Source organism: Xyrauchen texanus, chromosome 24 (assembly GCF_025860055.1).
Source record: "Xyrauchen texanus isolate HMW12.3.18 chromosome 24, RBS_HiC_50CHRs, whole genome shotgun sequence".
Classification (NCBI taxonomy): Eukaryota; Metazoa; Chordata; class Actinopteri; order Cypriniformes; family Catostomidae; genus Xyrauchen; species Xyrauchen texanus.
Genome location: NC_068299.1, coordinates 19,241,080 through 19,261,562, shown reverse-complemented (window position 1 = coordinate 19,261,562; position 20,483 = coordinate 19,241,080). Strand labels below are relative to the sequence as shown.

The following is a 20,483-nucleotide window of genomic DNA, read 5'->3' as shown; positions in this document are numbered from 1 at the left end:
ATCTTCTTAATAACTGAGTCCATTTGGAGACGCATATTATTTTCTATGCATATTTGTCTATGCACAATATTCTGTGTTTTCATTATGCTAGGGACAGTGACAGGCACTGACACTGCCCGTAGACACAACCTTTTTATTTTAAATTTTAATTTTTTATAAATCATTAATGTCTTAGCCTTTGTGCACTAAGGCACAATTTACGCACAGATATATATTCTAAAGGCATGCTGGTAATGACACTAAAATGAATATAGTCTATTTTTCAGCTTTGGGTAATGATCATTTCTTGTTAAAAGGAACTTACAGATGTTACTAAAATTCCTGCAGTCCTTTGTAAACAATTAATGTGAATAATACCCACACGGACAGTATGTTAACGCAGTGAAATTGAACAAGAGTTACGTATCGAGACTATTCCTGATCCAGATCGATTACTTTTTACTATCAGTAGCGACTGATGTTTGAGGGGAAAAATGCATTTACCATTAACAAATCCATTATGATTAATATTAGAATTTCAATGCGCAAAATAGAGGCTTAGATGCAATTGTATCCTCGCAATAAACTATTTCTAGTGCTGAAATTAGTCTATTTTCGATTGTTATACGTTAAATATGCTTTACTGGCATTGAAATCGACAGGCATATATAAAAATATGAACTTTCATTGCTTTCTCTTGGCTGTTATTTCAGTTGTTGAAACTCGAAGGTTAATCTTTGGAAAGTGTTCTCAAAGTTTTGATTGGACACTTGAACTGCAATTTTCAGGTGAATCTGTCATTTGGCCTGGCTGGGGAAAGTCTGCGATTAACAAACTGATTTGGCTTCGTCGATGTTCCTTGAGACAGAGGCCCTAAGTAGAGAACTGTTACTTTATTGTCTATGCCGAAAAGTAAACTCTGCATTTTTTTATCAATTCAATAATTCAAATGTATTTATTATTATGCTTCCAGTTATTTTTATAATGGGATTATAAAAGCCTTTTCACTTCAAATCTTAGCGCCGAAAATGAACAATAGTTAGCATAGGCTAATATAAATACTGGGAACATTTTCTATTTTTTCCCTATTAATTTGATAAATAAATAGATAAAACAGCTTTTTAAATCTGTATTGACAATAACTGACAATGAAACCGCTTATTATTCATTTTGCATAGTTTTTGAGGCATGCTTGTCATATTCATATCCAATTCGAGACACTTCAGCAATCAAGTCAAGTCAAGTGTCAAGTGGTTTTTATTGTCGTTTCAACCATATACAGTTAGTACAGTACACAGCGAAACGAGACGACGTTACTCCAGGACCATGGTGCTACATAAAACAACATAGGACAAATACAGGACCACATGATACTACACAGATTAAATAACATAGGCCTACCTATATAAAGTGCACGTGCAAACGTGTGCAAAACGTACGGGACAGTACAATAAATTACTAACAATGAACAGGACAATAGACACAGTATGAGACAGTGCAGCACCGACCAGTACACAGTAGTGCAAAAGATGACAGTTTCTAAAAATGCCAAATGTAAACATAACATACTATGAGATGAGTGTTCTATTCACATAACAGTTATTGAGGTCAAAATTAAAGTGCAACTCAGGACATGTGTGTGTGTCAAACCAGTCTCTGCACTTATTCATAGTGAGGATGTTATGTGCTATGGTTATGACAGTGTATTGAAGCCCTTAGTAGATGATCTCATTTACATTTATACATTTGGCAGATGCTTTTATCCAAAGCAACTTACAGAGCCCTTATTACAGGGATAAACCCCCTGGAGCATCCTGGGGTTAAGTGCCTTGCAATGCCACAATGGTGGTGGTGGCTGTGGGGCTTGAACCAGCATCCTTCTGATTACCAGTTTACCAGTTATTTGCTTAGACCACTACACCATCTCCACTGTTTATTGTTTGTAAAAAACGTGAAAGGCTTTGTTCATTGTGTAGTAGCAGACAATCTTGGGGCCCACAGTATAGCAGGTTTCGTGGAAAGTTTTTCAGGTAAATATGTTTGCAGATTTTGTACAGCAGAAAATGAAGACATTCAAACAAAAGAAGTCAAGTCAGGAATATTTTGTCTAAGAAGCAAGGACATTCATACTTCTCATCTGAAAGCTATAGAAGAAAATTAACTGGCTTGTCATTTTGGTGTAAAAATGAAGTGTGTGCTATCAGAAAATCTGTCATATTTCAGTGTGATGCAGAGTTTTCCCCCAGATATAGTTCATGACCTTTTTGAAGGAGTTATCCCAGTTGAGACTGCTCTTTGTCTTACTGTGTTGATTTCTAAAAAATATTTTACATTATCCAATTTGAATGAAGCAATAACAACATTTCCATTTAAGAGGACTGATAAGATAAACCGTCCCCATCTTGTGCCCCTCACCTATTCAACAAAGAGAACAATTGGAGGAAATGCTCATGAGAATTGGAGCCTGTTGAGATATCTTCCTCTATTCATTGGAACCAGAATTCCTTTAAACGAACCAGCGTGGTAAGTGCTTTGTGAATTAAAGGATATTGTAGAACTTGTTGTTGCAACTTTTCACACTGAGGACTCTATTTCTTACCTTGACTTCAAGATCTGAACACAGGACAGTAATCCAAGAGGTTTTCCCCCATGAAAGAATTCGTCCCAAACATCATTACTTGGAGCATTATCCACATTTGATACGCCAGTTTGGCCCACTTGTTGCACTATGGACTATGAGATTTGAAGCAAAACATAGCTTCTTCTAAAGAGTAATCCGTCGTACAAACTGTTACAAAAATGTACTGTATTCATTAGCTCAAAGGCACCAGTTTCAGACTGCACATAATCTGCACATGTGCAGATTTTCTAAGCCATCTTTGGAGTTTACTGATGTTTCAATGCTTCCCCTGGATGTTATTAAAGATGATATTGCACTGGCAGCGAAACAGAAACACCCACATGTGGACACTGTGAACCTTGCATAAAATGCATCCTACAATGGCTTCAGCTACAGGATTGGAATGGTGGTAGCCCATGGTTTGCTGGCTGGTCTTCCAGAGTTTTGTGAAATAGTAAATAATATTGTTTTACAAGAGACACTATTTTTAATTGTCAAAAAAATTGGATGCCTGGTACTTGGAACATTATCGAGCTTATGACTTGGTCATATCTACTGCTAGAGAACTTGTTGGGGGCGCATGAACTGACAGATCCCTACCCTCTGAATTACTACATGTATGGTGGACGGCGCCTCCTCTCTCTGAAGAGATACATACATGCATAAGTTTGTATATGTGTGGGTGTGGGGTTAAAATTTTGGAGAAATAAATTTTTTTGAACTTGCTTTCTTTTATCAATTTTTATTTAATTGTCAGACAATGAAACCTCTTTTCTAAAAATGTCCCCATAGCCTTTAATCTCTCCTGATCTAATTCAGTTCCGATACAATTGGCAGTTTTTTATAGTATGTGATACAGCTGTGCAACCGACTAACAACATGTATTTAATTGTTGAATAGCTTTGCAATTTGAACATTTTGTGTGCATCAGATATTACCTTAAATTGTTTCCTATAAAATAGTAGTAGTATCCTGTATATGATATTAATACAATTGTTAGTTGGGATCATTTATTATGGGAACGTTTCAGTACAGAGACTTTGGAGATGCACTAGTAAACTTGGCATCTACTGCGGAAACTTGATGATTTGGCAACTGTCAAGGTCATCCCAATAACTAATGATTGCAGCCCAGGATTTAATCTCACTGTCTGTGATGATTTTGTGTCTACTCAATCAGAAGACACAGAGCTCCTCTCCACACCCTCCAGCACTGTCTCTACAAGAACTCAGATGTGGCCAAGAGAGTTTCCAGTACCAACTTTCTCCTATGACACTGAACTGCAGTTAGAAAAGGGAAATGCGGTGTATAGGTCAAACATGACAAGGCTGACACCAAGTTCAAAAACAAAGTCAGATATTCTGGAAAAGATAGCTGAAGAGATATTCAAGTACAAAGCTTACCCAACAGATGCTGACTTCAGTGATGTTTCTGAAGCACTAATCAAGAAGCATCCATGCCTCTCTAAATCTGGTACGTAGCAGCGGCTGAAGACAAAAATGGGCAACTACCGAACTCAGCTAAAGGGCATTGGGTGTTCTGAATTGCTTGCAAATTCACTTAAGTCCAAAGCTCCAGAGGACACATTGCCAGCAAAAAATTTAAAGAGACCTAGGAGAGGAGAGGCCAACCACATACCTGACATTCCAACTGCAGAGACAACAGACAAATTGGAAAATGAGAGACAGTCACTTTTAAGTGAAGCAGAGGCGGCGGCAGCCGATTTTGCCGGGGCTTCAGCCCCGAATGTTTTGAGTGTAGCCCCGAATGTATTTTGAAAAGTTGACTGACAAATATGAAACCGGACAAAAGCCTATGTAAACCTCCGAAATCATAAGTTGCCTTATTTCTTTGTGCTTTGGCTTTGCACATACTGCATACAGCCTGTAAAAATAGACATAGGCATAATCTAGCCTATAGAATAAGTTCCTTTGCTGTCGGTAGCCTATGGGCGACTCCGTTTCTTCCTCTCTGTTGAATATGCAGCAGGTAGGGGAGGAGCTGACATCAACTTACGTTACTTAGTGGCGAGTTAACAGCAGTTAGCAGGAAAGACAGCAAAAATTAAGCAAATGAGGCTTTGGGGATTTTCCGAAAGAAGTCAGTGGGTAAGAATTCACATTTGTTTTTGTCCTTAAAGTCTGAAGATCATCATCTAGCTGGCTTTCACCCTCAGTAGGCTAAACCTCACTCTCCTGACCTCAAGAGGTGCACTATTGACTGACATTACATAGCCTCTAGCCTCCTTGTATAGATTGACGCAACTCGGTAGCTTCTCACGCTAGAGACTTTGATTTGATTAAATGGTTTTGTAGAGGGTAGCAAAGATGAGCAACAGACTGAGGAGCAGCAGCAGCAGCAGCTGTGCCAGAATCAGGCATGGAAACTGGTAACAATTAATAAGTCACTTTACTTTAAAGTTAAAAGTGAAACATTGTTTATCTCAATGATCCTAATGAAAGGATTTTGACAGATGAATTATTCTCATAGAGATGATGAGAATTATATACAGTTCGATGCCATAGTGTGTCAATGAATTTAGACTAAAGTAATTCATGTATTGCTTTAACTTAGGATCTTATACATCATTTTGACTATTTATGTCAAAAAATATAAATTATTTATATTCAGTATTTTTTTACCTCACTTTACTCACTATAATATAACTCTTTTGTGATGACTTTATGGTAATGTACATGACAATTCAAGAATCATGATAGATCTTAGGGCAATCCCACTGCTCTGCTCTTCCCAATACATTTTCTTCAATGGTATTGGTCCACAATTTGACATATGTAGCACTTGATGAATTAGTTGTTTGAAGCTGATTTGCAATAAGTTATGTGCTGTATCTGTTGTTTTGCATCACAGATGATTCAGGGAGGAGAGAGGATGTTGAGGATATACTAGAGTGGAAGATTTAGGAACTGTAGAAACAGGCCCAGCCAGAGCAAAACTCAAAGAATACCCTCTCACCAGCTTTGGACTACAGAGAAGTGGTTGCTAGTGTGAAAATAAAATTGTCTGGGCTAAGCCCCGGATGTCCTTCAATGCTGGAAACGCCTCTGAAGTGAAGTGAAGAAGCGAAACAATCATGCAGTGATAAAGGACAAAATGGCCATGACTTTTTCACTACGAAGACAGGAGTGGAAGAGTTGAAAGAGAGATGGCCTGCATTGTTCACAATGAATGAGGTAAGTCACTTTTTTAATCAATGGCAATAGGACAGTGGTGGCCTGTAAAGTAAATTATATTATTCCCTATCATAAGAAACCTGCTAAGAAATTAAGCCAAACCAATTCAAAATGTTTTAGTCCTTGATGTCAAAAATAATATCTTACCACACCGTTGTAATGTAACATGTAAGATAATCACATTTGCATGTGCTATATTGTTTTTTTATTAGATCAATGCTGAATTTCTGAGAATTACAACCATTCCACTTCAACCATGATTCCTGGCTTCCTTGGACGAGTACCACAGCAAGCTGATTGAGATAATCAGAAACAAGGGAGGAGTTATCAGAGAGAAGACCCAGCATATACTAAAATGTATTGATCAGGTATGTACTAGTGCAATACATCAAAATTAGCCTTATATCACATAAATAGTAACACTGTAAATATAAGCAATAGTGTTCATTTCACATTTAATTGTGAAGTTAGATTACACATTGGAAGATATACTATGTTTATCTTCTGAGCTTGACAGGCCTTTTGACTGGTTTGCCCAAAGCATTTGTAAATCACATTTACTGTATCCCCAAGTGTTGATTTGTGTATTGTGTAGTGTTTGCATCTTCAGTCAAGCTTCAAAATTGAATTGCATCATTTTGCATTATGTGTGTGTTTGCGCTCTCACCTATTGCCTTGAGGTGAATCTAAAAAGAGAGTGTCTGCTGAAGTGCCTCATTGTGTACTTTGGAGAAGACGTGGACAAACTTATCAAGAAGTAACTAGTAAGTAGATTTGCACTAATCACTTAAACTTTATACAAGATAAAACATATAATTTTTAACTTTAAAGCCCATATACATGGTCTCAGGTCCTACAAAAGTACTCAGGCTTATCGTATATTTGCATTGCCTGTGCCTATAATTAGGGCTGCAACTAACGATTATTTTGATAATTGGTTAATCTAACCAATTATCATTATTAGAACGATTATTCGACTATTCAGCGATTATTGCAATGATTAATCATTAGCTCTTAACCGATTATTCAGCTTGTGCCCTGACTTAAAAGTTTAAATTAAACTTGATTACTAACAACAAAGAGGACAAAATCTTTTAAAAATATCTCTAAATGACAATCACTGAATTAAAGGGAAAAAATACTTCTTAAGTTTAATTCAGTAAAGAAATTCCCTGCAAAAAATCCTTTTATCAAGTGTTTTTGTCTTGTTTTCCCATTTAAAATTGTCTAAAAATCCTTAAAACAAGATAAATTTACTTGAGAAGCAACATATAAGATATTTAGACTAAAAATAATGACACTTTATGCATGTCCTTACACTTGAAAACCATGAATAAAACTATGCAACATAAAAGGAAATGCAACCCAGGATATATTAAATACAGGTTGTGTTTAATCTATGGCAGGTCCACACTTGATTTCCAATGTAAAATCTGTCCTGAAGCAAAACCAGTTGAGAACCACTGAGTTAAAGTTACAGACAGGAGCAGTATATGTTAACTGTTATTAATCATAGGACATTACTTTAAAAGCTCACACAGGTGATGTTATTTTTCATTTAGTAGTTCATTTAACATGTAAACTAACATGCTTTAGTTATATAACATGATATAGTTACATGATGTTTTTTATCAGGTTTATAATTGTTTATTATAATTCTGTTAACTTTCTTATTTTTTTCTATTTATTTTATTTTCAAAAAGGGAGACTTTTTTTACACATACTTCAATAAAATAAATGGTTTCAATTATAATAAAGTGTGTTCTCAAAAAGAAATTAATAAATAACCCTTCTGTTATCACTGATAATAGAAATTGTGTAATACCATATACCGTGAAACCGTGATATTTTCTGAGACGGTTATCATACCGTGAAAATCTCATACCGTTGCAACCCTAGATTACAGATGTGACAAATGTTATTGAAATCAATAGAAAATAGTTAAACCTTTTCTGAAGTGGTTATTTTACAAAATTATTATTTTATTTGTAATAATAAAAAAGCATCATCACTGTAAAAAATTTTAAGTTGGGAAAATGTAAAAAATTAAGGCAACCAGCTTTTTTACATTTACTCAACTCAAGGGCAAATTAGTTGTATCAACTTAACAATTTAAGCTTGTCTGTGCTTTCAGTTAACTAAAAGTCCAACACACTCAGAATTAACAGTGATTTCTACTTGCTTACATATTTAAGTTTGGAGCAAGACATTTTTTGTTAAGCAGCTTTTAGTTTCCACTAAAGTTCAAGTGTCAGCGCCATCAAAATAATGTTTAGTTAGGCTGACTTAAATGGCAGTGTCCATAATCAACACTTAAACTTTTGTTTTTAAATCAACTTAAAAACTGAAGAAAATTGAAAGTGAAAGTGGTGGTGGCGTAGTGGCTAAAGCACAGGGCTGTTAATCAGAAGGTCACAGGTTCTAACCCCATGGCCACCACCTTTGTGTCCTTGAGCAAGGCACTTAACTCCAGGTTGTTCTGGGGGGATTGTCCCTGTAATAACTGCACCGTAAGTCGCTTTGGATAAAAAGCGTCTGCCAAATGCGTAAATGTAAATCTTTTTGCAGCAAGGGATCATTAACACACTAAAACCCAAAGACAAGAAGCATCTACTGTATTAAATCTAAACAATAATAAGCTACATGTACTCCCATGTCGCCATGCTATGACCAAAGACACATAATTATATTGAAGTGCAAGGGATTATGGGTATTGCCTCCACACAGATTGCTTCTCCAATTGGCATCAGTGGCAGATGAAACAATATAAAGTTTACAAATCTTTTGACCCATGAATTTTCAGGATCTTACCATGACTACAGGAGAATATTCTTAAGAATCAAAATCACACATTTTATATAGCCTAATAAATCCAGAAGTTTCTACAGAAAGTCCACGAAATAGACAATTTAGTGCACAATAGTGTATTGTTGTTCTATCTATTAAGGTCAATACATTAATCCAACATCCTGACCAAAATGTCACTAATCAATATTTACATAACGTAAATAGATTACATTAAATAGGAAAACATTCCTTGTCAAAGTATCAAGCCAAACTAGCAGCGACTGGACACTAGTAGCAATAATAAGCAGATGGAACTATTCTGCCACAATTGGCTTCCTTAGTGATCAGCAGATGGAGTATGCTAAAAAGCCTGCAAGTTCTACCTTCAAGACAAAACTTGACATCGTGGGGCGGTTTCCCAGACAGGGATTAAATTAATTCAAAACTAGGCTAATTCTACTTAAATTAATCCAGACTAAAAAAAAAGGCTTTGAGACATTTCTTAATTTGAGATGAATTACTTCTAGACCTGGGAGTCACAGACTAAGATAAATAAGGACTAATCAGCTACCCTTTGTGAAGCCTGATTAGTTTAATGATGTGCACATAGTGCTGACGTGAGGACACTTGAAAAAACAGTGATGGAAGCCTAACAAACAGTGACGTTGTGTGGAACTGGAGTAAATCATCCAACCAAACGATGGACAAAGGTAAAAGAAACATTTTTAAGAATTTCTGTGAATTTGAAAAAAATCTCTTGAAGCAAATTGTGTCACACCACCCAATTACTGAGAAAAGACAGCATGAAAAAGAATGCCTGGAGTAAAATTTGCATCAAATTTAACTCAAATGAAAAAGTGAAAAGACAGTCCAACAATTTCAGGTAAGATACTGTATTTACAAAGTTGGCCCGCTTTTACAAATCAGTCACCTTGAAAACACAGTGGGACTAGGCTATATATTTGTGATCCAAAAATGTAACAAAAAATATAAGTTAAAGAAGACAAATGATGTTGCTCGTAGGGAGCGTTTCAAGATTGGTGGTGGACCTCCAGAAAGACCAGAGACTGATGGCCTAGGAGACTTGTTGACTGTGCTTATCACTAGCCAGCAACCCCTGGAAGGTTCAGATGGGGCGACGGTCCAGTCCTCATTTGGTAGGCCACATTCATTCAACATGTGCCATCCTCACACTTCAGGGAGAATGTAATGCTCTCCATTATCTCTTATACTCCCAGAACAAAAATATGTAATAAACACAACTTAAATATTGTTCTTTAACGCATCAATACAATGGTTTCCAGTTGATCACCAGAGCATGGATGGCCTGAGACAGGATGCAGGTCAGCCCACTACATCTGAAGCAGCCAGAGTGAAGATGGTGTCACTAATCTGGGCCGAAGGACCAAGATGCTGACCATACATGAGAAACTGTCCATGGAATTTAATGAGCACAAATTAAAGTATTTAAAAGAAGAACATGAAATGAAGATGAAAATACTTGAATACTTAAAATGTTGAGTTAGCTTTGAAGGGGGAGGAGAGAAACATGAAGCAGCATCAGTGTCAACACGGTTACTGAAATAAGAAATAAAAAAAAGTTGTTTTCAATTATTTGAGTTTCTTTTGAGAAATGCTATAAAGCAAAAGCATCTCTGCAGGCAAGTCCATATCTGTCATTGTTGGCCTAAACTATGGGAATCTCTGGGTCATTTTCATCTTCTACTTCAGGATCTGGCCAGCCATGCTGTTTGATGTAATTGTGAAGCACTGCTTTTGCAATTATCACAATACAGCATTTTCTTGGTTCAAAGCACAATGTGTTTCTGAGACATTGGAAACGGCACTTCCATACACCAAACTTGCGCTCCTTTAGACCTCTAATGCGGATGTGAGCTTGGTTGTACAGCTGTTGCTCAGGTGTGACTACGAAGATAGGGGTGAACAAGAAGTTGGTCTGTGCATAACCACTGTCACCAAGTATGATTCCATTATATTGGCCTCCTTCCAACTGACCAAACAAAGTCATGAGTTGCTCCTAATTCAACAATGTTGGACAACTGCATAGTGAGAGTGCACACACCTTATACTTTTATTGAGAACCAGTTTTTCGATTTACTCTTCAGCATCTGTTGTAGAGGGACACTTTATGGGAACATGTTAATACAGCCAATGACTCCAGGGAATTTACCATATTCATAGAACTCCACCTTGTAGATGGCTTGGGCAGCAGCGTCAGGGAACTTAATGTAGTTATCTTTCTGTTCACATTTAGTATTGCAGACTTTGTGGACCATTTTGCACACAGTTGGTTCACTTATGCCACACAAATCTCCCGTATAGACATTAGTAAATGCACTTTATATAAAAAACATTTATTTATTTATATATATATTTATTATATTTTAAAGGCTTTTAGTGGAATAGATCTGTGATTTCACAAAACAAATAGGTCCGAACAATAAATTGAAAGCCTATTGAAACGTAATCTTTGGGGAAATGAAACAAAGAAATTTTACAATGGATATGCAACATTTTATTTCTCTAACCAAGGAGTTATTTTCATAAAGAAATATGGGGACTCAAAAGAAAAACATACAAAAAAAAACATACATAGAATAGATTTACATAGATGTGCATGAGGAATATGGCCATAATTACGTATACATACATTCAATGATCAATTTATGAAAATGTATAAATGCAACATGTGGTCCTAAGATACTCTAGCAAAAATAACATGAGCCCTATATACTATGATATACTGTATGTATGGAATGACTAAGAAAATGTAATGTATGATAACAATCGCACTACACCTGGAAAGACATACTCACATATTCAGGTGTGTAATAACATTTGCTGATTACTGTTACACATGTCCTTTGAAATTCATACACTAATGACTATGCATGTATAAGATGGTATACACACACATTTGGCAACAAAGCAGCATCAGTGGAAGACCATCCACAGAAAGATTTATAGATTTCCTATGGAATTCCCTACATGAGGGAATGTGCCGTTTTAAAGCAGCACTGAAGGAAATTTCTACTTTGGAAAGACAGTAACGACATCGTAACCCTCTGGAGGAGTGACACGTTCGCGTGCATGCTTCTCACAGTAAATCTTGTCCTCGACAAAAAAGTGTCCTTTCTGCTTAAGGTTGACCCCGCAGTCCGTGCAGATGTAGCACTCTGGGTGGCGAAACTTATCTCGAACTTTGACCATCATTCCTCTTTACAGCCAAATAAAGAATACAATTAAGAGTTAGTTACAATATAGCAAAGCATGTTTGGAAAAATTCCTACCATCATGATGAAACATTTAAAACAGAGCAAAACAGAATATAGATGGATTTTGGACAATGTTTAGTTAATGGAGTTCCAAAATGATCCACTAGAATGCAACATCTGTAGAATACCACAATTGCACATAAAATGATGGAATAAGTGCAAATATTCTTTCTCTAAAATGTTTTCTACAAAGACTTACAAAAGATGTGAAACTTACACAATCCCTGAACCACATTTGTCACAAACAGAGAGCTTTTCGGCATTCCCTAAAGACGCTCCAACTTTCGTGGAAGGGGCCTTTACACTCCTGAAGCCAGAGGGTTTATCTGTGTCACCTGACACACAGAAACAGAGATTCTCTTTTACAATACTTTTTTACAGGCCCAACCATCTGATGTCATTTAAAAAAATAAGTTTCACTGCTGTGGCCACAGGCGTGGAGTTTGAAACTGATAATTGCAAATAACCAACCCCCAAACACCCATTCTGTGAAGAGAAGCAAAGGCCTTATGATCTTCATATAATTCACACAAAATGTAGCAATGTGTGCAGGTTGTGTATGATAATATACCAGTTTCTAAGATCTCTTGCAGGACTTTGAAAGAAGCAGACTGGCGAGGAGGCTCATTGGTTTCTTGATTTTCCTGCAGCATTTTGTACACCTCAGAGTCTACAGCTAAGGCTGGCTTAGGCTGGCCAGGTCTCGAGGCATCAGAGCTATAAAATAGGCAAAATGTTAGACTGATGACAGCCAAAACACAAACAAAGTTATCTTAGAGGTGTTAAATTATTCAACCCAGTCCCAAATGGCTAGTTTCAGTCAGCATGTTCAGACAACCATAAATTCAAATAACAACACTAAAACAACACAGAACTGGGGGCCTGGGTAGCTCAGTGGTAAAGACTCTGGTTACCACCCCTGGAGTTCACTAGTTAGAATCCCAGGGTGTGCTGAGTGACTCCAGCCAGGTCTCCTAAGCAACCAAATTGGCCTGGTTGCTAGGGAGGGTAGAGTCACATGGGATAACCACCTCATGGTCGCTAAAATGTGGTTCGTTCTCGGTGGGGCACATGGGGAGTTGAGCGTGGATGCCGCGGTGGATGGCGTGAAGCCTCCAAACGTGCTATGTCTCTGTTGTAACGCGCTCAACAAGCCACATGATAAGATGCGCGGGTTGACGGTCTCAGACCTTGAGGCAGCTGAGATCCGTCCTCCGCCACCGGAATTTAGGCGAATCACTATGCAACCACGAGGACTTAAAAGCACATTGTGCATTGGGCATGCCGAATTGGGAGAAATAGGGGGAGAAAAAAAATAAAAACATAGAACTGGAATTCTGGAATGAGTGCACTGCAGCACATAAATATAAAAAAATTTCAAAGCAGTGAAAAAGAATACAAATGATGAATTATACAGGCAAATAATCACATAGTCGACAAGAACATCAGTGATGTGTACCGCAAGCTTACTTCCTACTGGATTCATTTGATGCAGCACAGGTCTTGACATCATCCACTGCACTGTTGAAACTCTTAATGTTTTCGGAAGAGTACAGGCCAGCAGGATTATTGTACTGGTTGGTGACCACCCTTGGACTGCCAGAACTGAATGGCATAGCACTCCTGTTATGAGCAGAGCCAATTTGTTTCATCTCCTACAGAAAAAAGGCCAGGTACTCTGAGATTCGGTATCTAAAGGAGCAAGTAAAGCAGGTGTTGCATGCATCTACATGAAACACATGTCAAACAGAGGCTTGGAGAACAGATCACGATCACAGCTTTAAAGAAATAGTCCACCTAAAAAGAAAAATATTTTTCTTAAAAAATTTGAGTACATTTTCCTTCACTTTCAATTTGTGCTTCTTCTGTTTTTGGTGATTCACATTCTTCATAAATAACACCCCCTACTGGGCAGGGAGGAGAATGTATGATAAACAAATTTACTTTAAATGTTGATCGGTTTCTCAACCACACCTATCATATATTGCTTTAGAAGTTATAGATTTAACCACTGGAGTCTTATGTATTAATTTTAAAGCTCCCTTTATGTGGATTTTGCAGCTTATAAATTTTGGCACCCATTCACTTGCATTGCATGGACCTACAGAGCTGAAATATTCTTCTAAAAATATTCATTTGTGTTCTCCAGAATAAAGAAAGTCATACACATCTGGGATGCCAGCATAAATCATGAGAACATTTTCTTTTTTGGGTGAACTATCCCTTTAAAACACAAAATAGAAACTAAGCCAAAGACATTGCATCATTGTATAAAACAAGCGCAGTACAGGCAATATAACATATCTATTCAGACAAGAAAATAAATGAGAATCAATCATTAATTTATTTATAACTGTGGATCTTTTAACCAGTCTAATGTGAACAAAGACCATAAAACAACTGCAAAACTGACACAAAAAAAGTGTTTGCAAACTAAAAACATTGTGAAATTTTTCTCTGGTAACAAGGCATTTAGCAATTGTTCCTTATTACTAAGAATACTATGTCTACTCTGCATGAGTCAGGAAACATTTTTAACACCACAACTATGTGTCCAAACTCAACACACTTCCTATGCTCATCCAAATTTTGACCTTAAATTTCCAACTTAGACTGCAGGATGTGGGTCTTGATTCATGGTTTTGGCTGATAAACCCTGGTCTCCATGGACAAAGCTTGTTAGGGCATAAACAATGACTTCATTTTGGCAGCCTGTAAAGCCAAGCCTTTATTTGTTTAGCATCTATGTAAAGGTCCGGCTCTGTATGATAGTCTCATGTGCTATGCAGGGCTTTAAAGCTCATTTAAAATGACAGAACCTGGACTAGGATTCATTTAAAAATCCCTTAGCTCTCTGTTTAGTAGAGCTGAAACCCACCTGTGAGTCTGCATTTGCCAGATTCATCTTGTATGGATTGGTCTTTCCTTCCTCAGTGACCAGTGGGGACCACATTTTTGACTCTGATCTACAAAGAGAAAAAATGAAAAGCTATCAGACAGTGAATCACTAAACTGTTGCAGTGAAAATATAAAATGCTTTCAACATACAACTGAAACAGCATGGCCAATGTCTAACTCAAAACATCTCCATTTACCAAATAATTAGGATTTGCTGCACAGCTTTGTTTTTTTTAAATTTTTTTAATGGAAATCTACAAAACATAATACAAGCTTCAAGATGGCCTTCAATACAGCAGCCAATGGAGTCACATATCTTTTCAGGGGGAACAAGTGGAAGTCCCAGCACACTTGGTGGCTTTTTATAATAGTGTTAATCTAGAGAAGAGATGCCCAGAACAGGGCCCGTGGGCCAAAGTTGACCCGTGATGACCTTTGATTTGGCCCGCCTTGACGTATATGACAAGAGAGGAGTATAAAGAGAGAGAAAAATTGATTTGTATATTTACGCCACTGATGCAGCTCTTAATTGCATTAATTTAGCAGATTTCAGAGTAATGTTTTTTTATATTATGAAATCATAAGGAGGGGAATCAGGGCAAATTATAAATGTGTATATATATATATATATATATATATATATATATATATATAATACAGTTTGATATAATGCAATGTTTACTTTCAGACCACGGCCCTCAATCAAGTTTGATTTTTGGCCATTCATAGAAAGCGTTAGGGCACCTCTAGTCTAGAGTTATAGATTTTATTTTGCGTGCACATGGAACCCATGCAGGTAAGAATCCCAACCTAATAATTTTTCTAATAAAACAAGTAAAATTGCATGAAAATGCATTACCATGCATTACATGTTCCTCGGGGCAAAAGTGCTAACATACGACACATGAGTAGATGACAGAGATTTCAGTTTAAAGTGAATTAGGTGAAGGTGTGACTCTATTAGACTGACTACATTTTGACATGTCAGTGGGAAACTTCAGCCACAAAGTTTTTGACAAACACAAACTTACAATAATCATGAAACTTAATCAAAGATACAAACATTTTTTAGATAGCACTCAAAATCCACTTGCATGTGCAATTTGAATATGTATGACGCTTCTAGAAGGAGTAGTAGAAATCTAATGGTAAAGAATGTGAATGTGTAAACCTAGAATGGGATTTTAAACCTGAAATGGGAATTTGCTTTCTATTTTTGAAGAACACTTCATGCTTTCTGCATCCTCATAGCTAACCAGGCCTTTTTACAGAGTAATGCCCCACCTGTCAATTGAAAGCACCATTTCCTCCATGCAGCCTTTGATTTTATTCTGTGCTTCCAGGTGAGTCATGCCATCAGTTGACTCTCCATCTATTGCCAGTATCATGTCCCCAATGCAAAGGTCAGCCTGGGCTGCTTTACTTCCTGGAGTAACCTGAAAAAGTTTTTCCAAAAGTTTAGTCAAAACCACCATCACCATCAAAAACAGGAACCAGTAAAAGTAAACACAGATTGGCAGGGACTGTTACATGTCTCAATAATCAAAATCTGAGAAAACCCCTTGCTTTAGAATGAACCTGAGCAGTTTTTCATCCCAGATATGAAGGAAATATATCAGTATGTTTTTTTCAGGTAAACTTACAACTGTGACACGATGACTTCCTCTTAGAAGTGCCAGAGTTACTTTTAGGTATCTTGTCGCGGTTAAAGGTACAATGGTAACGTTACCTGTAAATTGGAAGCGCGCGCTTAGGTGTCACATTACTATTATAACAGGCACTCATAACATGCCATGAATACTTGTAATGCTTTTGATTGAATAAACAGCTTCGGCGCTTGAACACGATTACACAGTAATGCAATATCTCCATTCGTGTCATGTAGTCCACTAAACAACCGAATTGCACATATTTTTCAATGTGAACATGAGGTAGATGGACGTGTCTGACGCCGTGTCTGATTAAAATGAGATTCAATTGTTAAAAAGCGTCTCGAGACACCTGCGTTCTTTTCTATTCGTTGCGCTGCTTCTAGTTTATTTTTCTCAGCCCAGGAACGCGTTCGGTCTGAACGGCCCCTAATCAGCTTTAGCTTCCATTTGTTTCAGGACATTGCCGCCTTTAAAAACAGAAGCGCTTTTAATCCAGGTGCTGGTTGCAACATTGTTTAACGTTCCGCTACAGTCATCATTCTTCGAAACATGTGCGTTTCGACTGGATGCTGCGACCATGACACTTTGAGCTCTTATGACACTTTATCCGGGGTCTAGTGAGTATGATAAAGCATACTACTGCTTGGCCTAGCGACGATCTTCTTTGTGTGTAAAATTCAAAATCTCCCCAAAGATTTGGGGAGCAATCTGAAAAATGTCTTACCCTCGAGATAGTCAGAGGCTGTTCGAAATCTTTCCCCCCGACCAGGCGAAATCCCCACGGCCCGGGACCTTGTATAACAACATGTAAAGGCATTATATTTCCAACCACGTAGCCTAAACAGCTTGCGTACTGAATCCTGAACCAGTGAACAACTGTGGTATAAAGTCTTGAGTTTCTTGTAACTGTAGTGGGACAGGTCGTTTACTTTGTAAAAAACCGATACTTGGGCGGAGTTTCCTCAAAAGTAGGCGAATAATCTCTGGTCCCTGTGCTGATAAGAGTTTATTTCCTTTGTTTGTTTAGGGGTGGATCGTTACGTCATGCTATATTGAAGTTTACCATGTATGGAAAAGCCAAATCCTGGGATTTGGAATGTGCCACTCCCAAAATCCAGTCGAATTCCTGGCAGAAGAAGACTATGCGCTCAGCGCAGAACATGCTTTCCAGGATCATGGATCACATTCTCAAAATGTAAGTTAGTTTAGACAAAAAGAGCAACGCGAAAACACAGTGTAAGTTGTTTCACATAATAGGAGATGTTAGACAGTGTGAGTGCAATAGGCCTATACTTTTGCATAAACCTTTTGAAGACCTGTGGATACAGGACAGGTCAATAAAATTGCCATCATGAGAGAACACACACACACTGGGTTGGGGAGTGACGGAATACATGTAACGGGATTACGTATTTAAAATACACAATATAAGTAACTGTATTGAACTACAGTTACAATTTGTAATTAGATAATATAGCAACATTGGTAGAATACAGTTACATTCAAAAAGTATTTTGATTACTGAAGAGATTACTTCAAACTACTACTACTTAAAATTGTCTTTTGTTTCATTTAATATTTAGTCCTTTCAGACGGAAAACGTATATACATATACATGATGCGATTCAAATTGCATTAAAACAGTGGTGAAATACTTTCTTATGATGTGTTATATTTATACGAGCAGACAGAGAAGTACGTTTAAAGTACGTTTGGAGCAAAAGAAATAGAAATAAACCTTGTGTAAATTGTCAGCTTTACGCTAAGCTAAAATACTATTTCTAGCCATGCACATGTTACCAGGCACGATCGTATTGTTTATCAAGAAAATTCACATTGGATCATAATATTTTTTTTTCTAGTAAGACCTTTGATGTTAGGGCAAAAATATGTTTTGTATTGTTTTTCTGTAAAAATATAAAAAAATCCTTAAAACAAGATCAATTAGGTTAATCTTGATTTAGAAACAACACTGCATAAGATATTTATTTTTTTCAGAGAATGTATTTTTAATGTGTATATTGTCTTACTGTACTGGCAGAGTTTTTAATAGTCAAAACAAGTGAAAAAATCTGTGTTTTAAAAGTGCTGAAGTAGTAATTCAAAGTATTTAGAATACATTACTGACCCTGAGTAATCAAATTAAATACTCTCTAAATGTAATTTTACAGCATGTGTTCAGTAATCTGTAGTGGAATACATTTAAAAAGTAACCCTCCCAACCCTACACACACACACACACACACACACACACACACACATACACTGCACTTCAACACAACACTTCATTTATATCCACTGATTACAATGTGTGTGTGTGTGTGTGTGTGTGTGTGCGTGTGTGCATATTGTATACAGTGTTCTTATTTTGGGTATACTGTATATCGTATATTATTAGGTTGTGTAACAAGATGCGTAAACTGTGTTATGTGTAAATCAGATGTTTATTGTAATTGTCATACTGCTATGTTGCTTGGAACTGCACCCAAGACTTTCACCCACTGTTGCACTTATGTATACTGAGTAAAAATAAAGGGATTTTACACACACAAAGATCCCCCATTTAGCCTTAACAGACTGTAGGGGCAAGTGCTGTTAGCGAGCACCTATGAAGGCCAGAACGGTACACAAGGGGGTGGGTGTCCAGCACCACACCTGACCGCCTTTGTCACCCCAGTGGTGATGTTTTACACACCACACCAGGTACTCATTTTGGTTGAGTCAACCTAGGGAAGGCCTGGGACTGGTTCAGATAATCGTCATTGATGTTGGCCATGAGTGGGAATCAAACTCAGGTCGCAAGGTTCGTAGCGCAGCACACTAACCGCTACACTACCGCACCCCTCAAGACCCAAGACTTTCACCCACTGTTGCACTTATGTATATTGAGTAAAATTAAAGGGATTTTACACACACACACACACACACACACACACACACACACACACACACACACACACACACACGTACCTACGTACGTTTGTTTATTAGTGAGGACATCTCATAGACTTTCTGTTGGACATTTCCATTGATTTCATAGCAGGCTAAAGATATTTTATATCCTCTAAACCTAACCCTTACACAAACCTGTGCACATCAGTATATTTAAAGCTAAACATGATTTGGCTGATTTATGAGCCTCTTTTATTAGTGAGGACCACCTAAAATGTCCTCAATAGTGGGGTTTCTACCAGTGTCACTATATTAGGACATATTCAGAAATGTGTCACTCACAAGTATATACAAGCACACACATACAAAACAAATGTAGTCTCTTCCACCTTTAATACAATGCATAAGAGTGGTCTCTTATTCAGTGGTTTACCAACCAATTCTCCCTGGGAATGTTTCTTTTCCTGGTGATCTCCCTTCTGATAGAATCATATCTATATAGAATATAAGGCAGAAATAGTAGGAGTAGTATAGTATAGTAGTATTCCTTTTTGCTTGGATATAAAAGGATATAAATATATTGTGTGTGTAGAGTGATGATTTGTACTTTTTCCATTTTAGTGCATTAAAATTGAAAAAAAAAAATATATATATATTGATGGAGAAACATATTTTGTGTTAAAATAAATAAGAACAGAATATTTTGATTAAAATGTAAAAAAATATAATAAAAACTGAAAACCCTAATATGTTGACTTTACTCAATTGTTTGAGTAAACTAGTTCCCTCAATACAACTGAGTAACAGTGTCTCCAAAGGTTCGCTTAACTTGGTATTATATCAAATGTATTTAACTTTTTCAATTAAGGTAACTAGATGCAAGTAGACTAAACTCAGATTTGTTATTTAAATACTCAATTTAATAATTTTAGTTGAATTGAATAAAATTTAGATCATAACAGTAACACAGCTCAATTAAAGGAAACAATTCTAGGTCGATAATTAATCATTTTAATTCTCCACTGAAATGCATTTATATCTGTACTTCAGTTGGACGTACACAAGGAGAACCAAGACAGGATTAACAGGTCCAATTTGACCAAAGTGGTGAAACACAAAGTCATAATGGTGACAACACACAAAGTCATAAATTACTTGCAAAAAT

At 36.9% G+C, this 20,483-nt stretch overlaps 1 protein-coding gene across 1 annotated transcript; it reads right to left on the bottom strand.

Annotated features, from left to right (window-relative positions):
- Positions 1-11,093: 11,093 nt before the first annotated feature.
- Positions 11,094-17,417, bottom strand: pdlim1 (PDZ and LIM domain 1 (elfin)). Its single transcript, XM_052089911.1, has 7 exons — positions 17,151-17,417; positions 16,059-16,210; positions 14,755-14,842; positions 13,347-13,531; positions 12,448-12,593; positions 12,094-12,211; positions 11,094-11,818 (listed from the first exon to the last, which is right to left on the bottom strand). The coding sequence occupies exons 1-7, from the start codon at positions 17,241-17,243 to the stop codon at positions 11,632-11,634; spliced, it is 969 nt and encodes a 322-aa protein (XP_051945871.1). The 5' UTR covers positions 17,244-17,417; the 3' UTR covers positions 11,094-11,631.
- Between the last annotated feature and the right edge of the window lie 3,066 nt (positions 17,418-20,483).

Bases quoted from the DNA above. Each gene is read 5' to 3' on its own strand.
- pdlim1 (XM_052089911.1), bottom strand. From the start codon at position 17,243: ATGCCTTTACATGTTGTTATACAAGGTCCCGGGCCGTGGGGATTTCGC. The intron at 16,211-17,150 runs GTAAGACATTTT...AAACTTTTTCAG, and splicing joins AGCCTCTGACTATCTCGAGG to GTTACTCCAGGAAGTAAAGC. The intron at 13,532-14,754 runs GTGGGTTTCAGC...TTTTTTCTGTAG, and splicing joins TGGCAAATGCAGACTCACAG to GAGATGAAACAAATTGGCTC.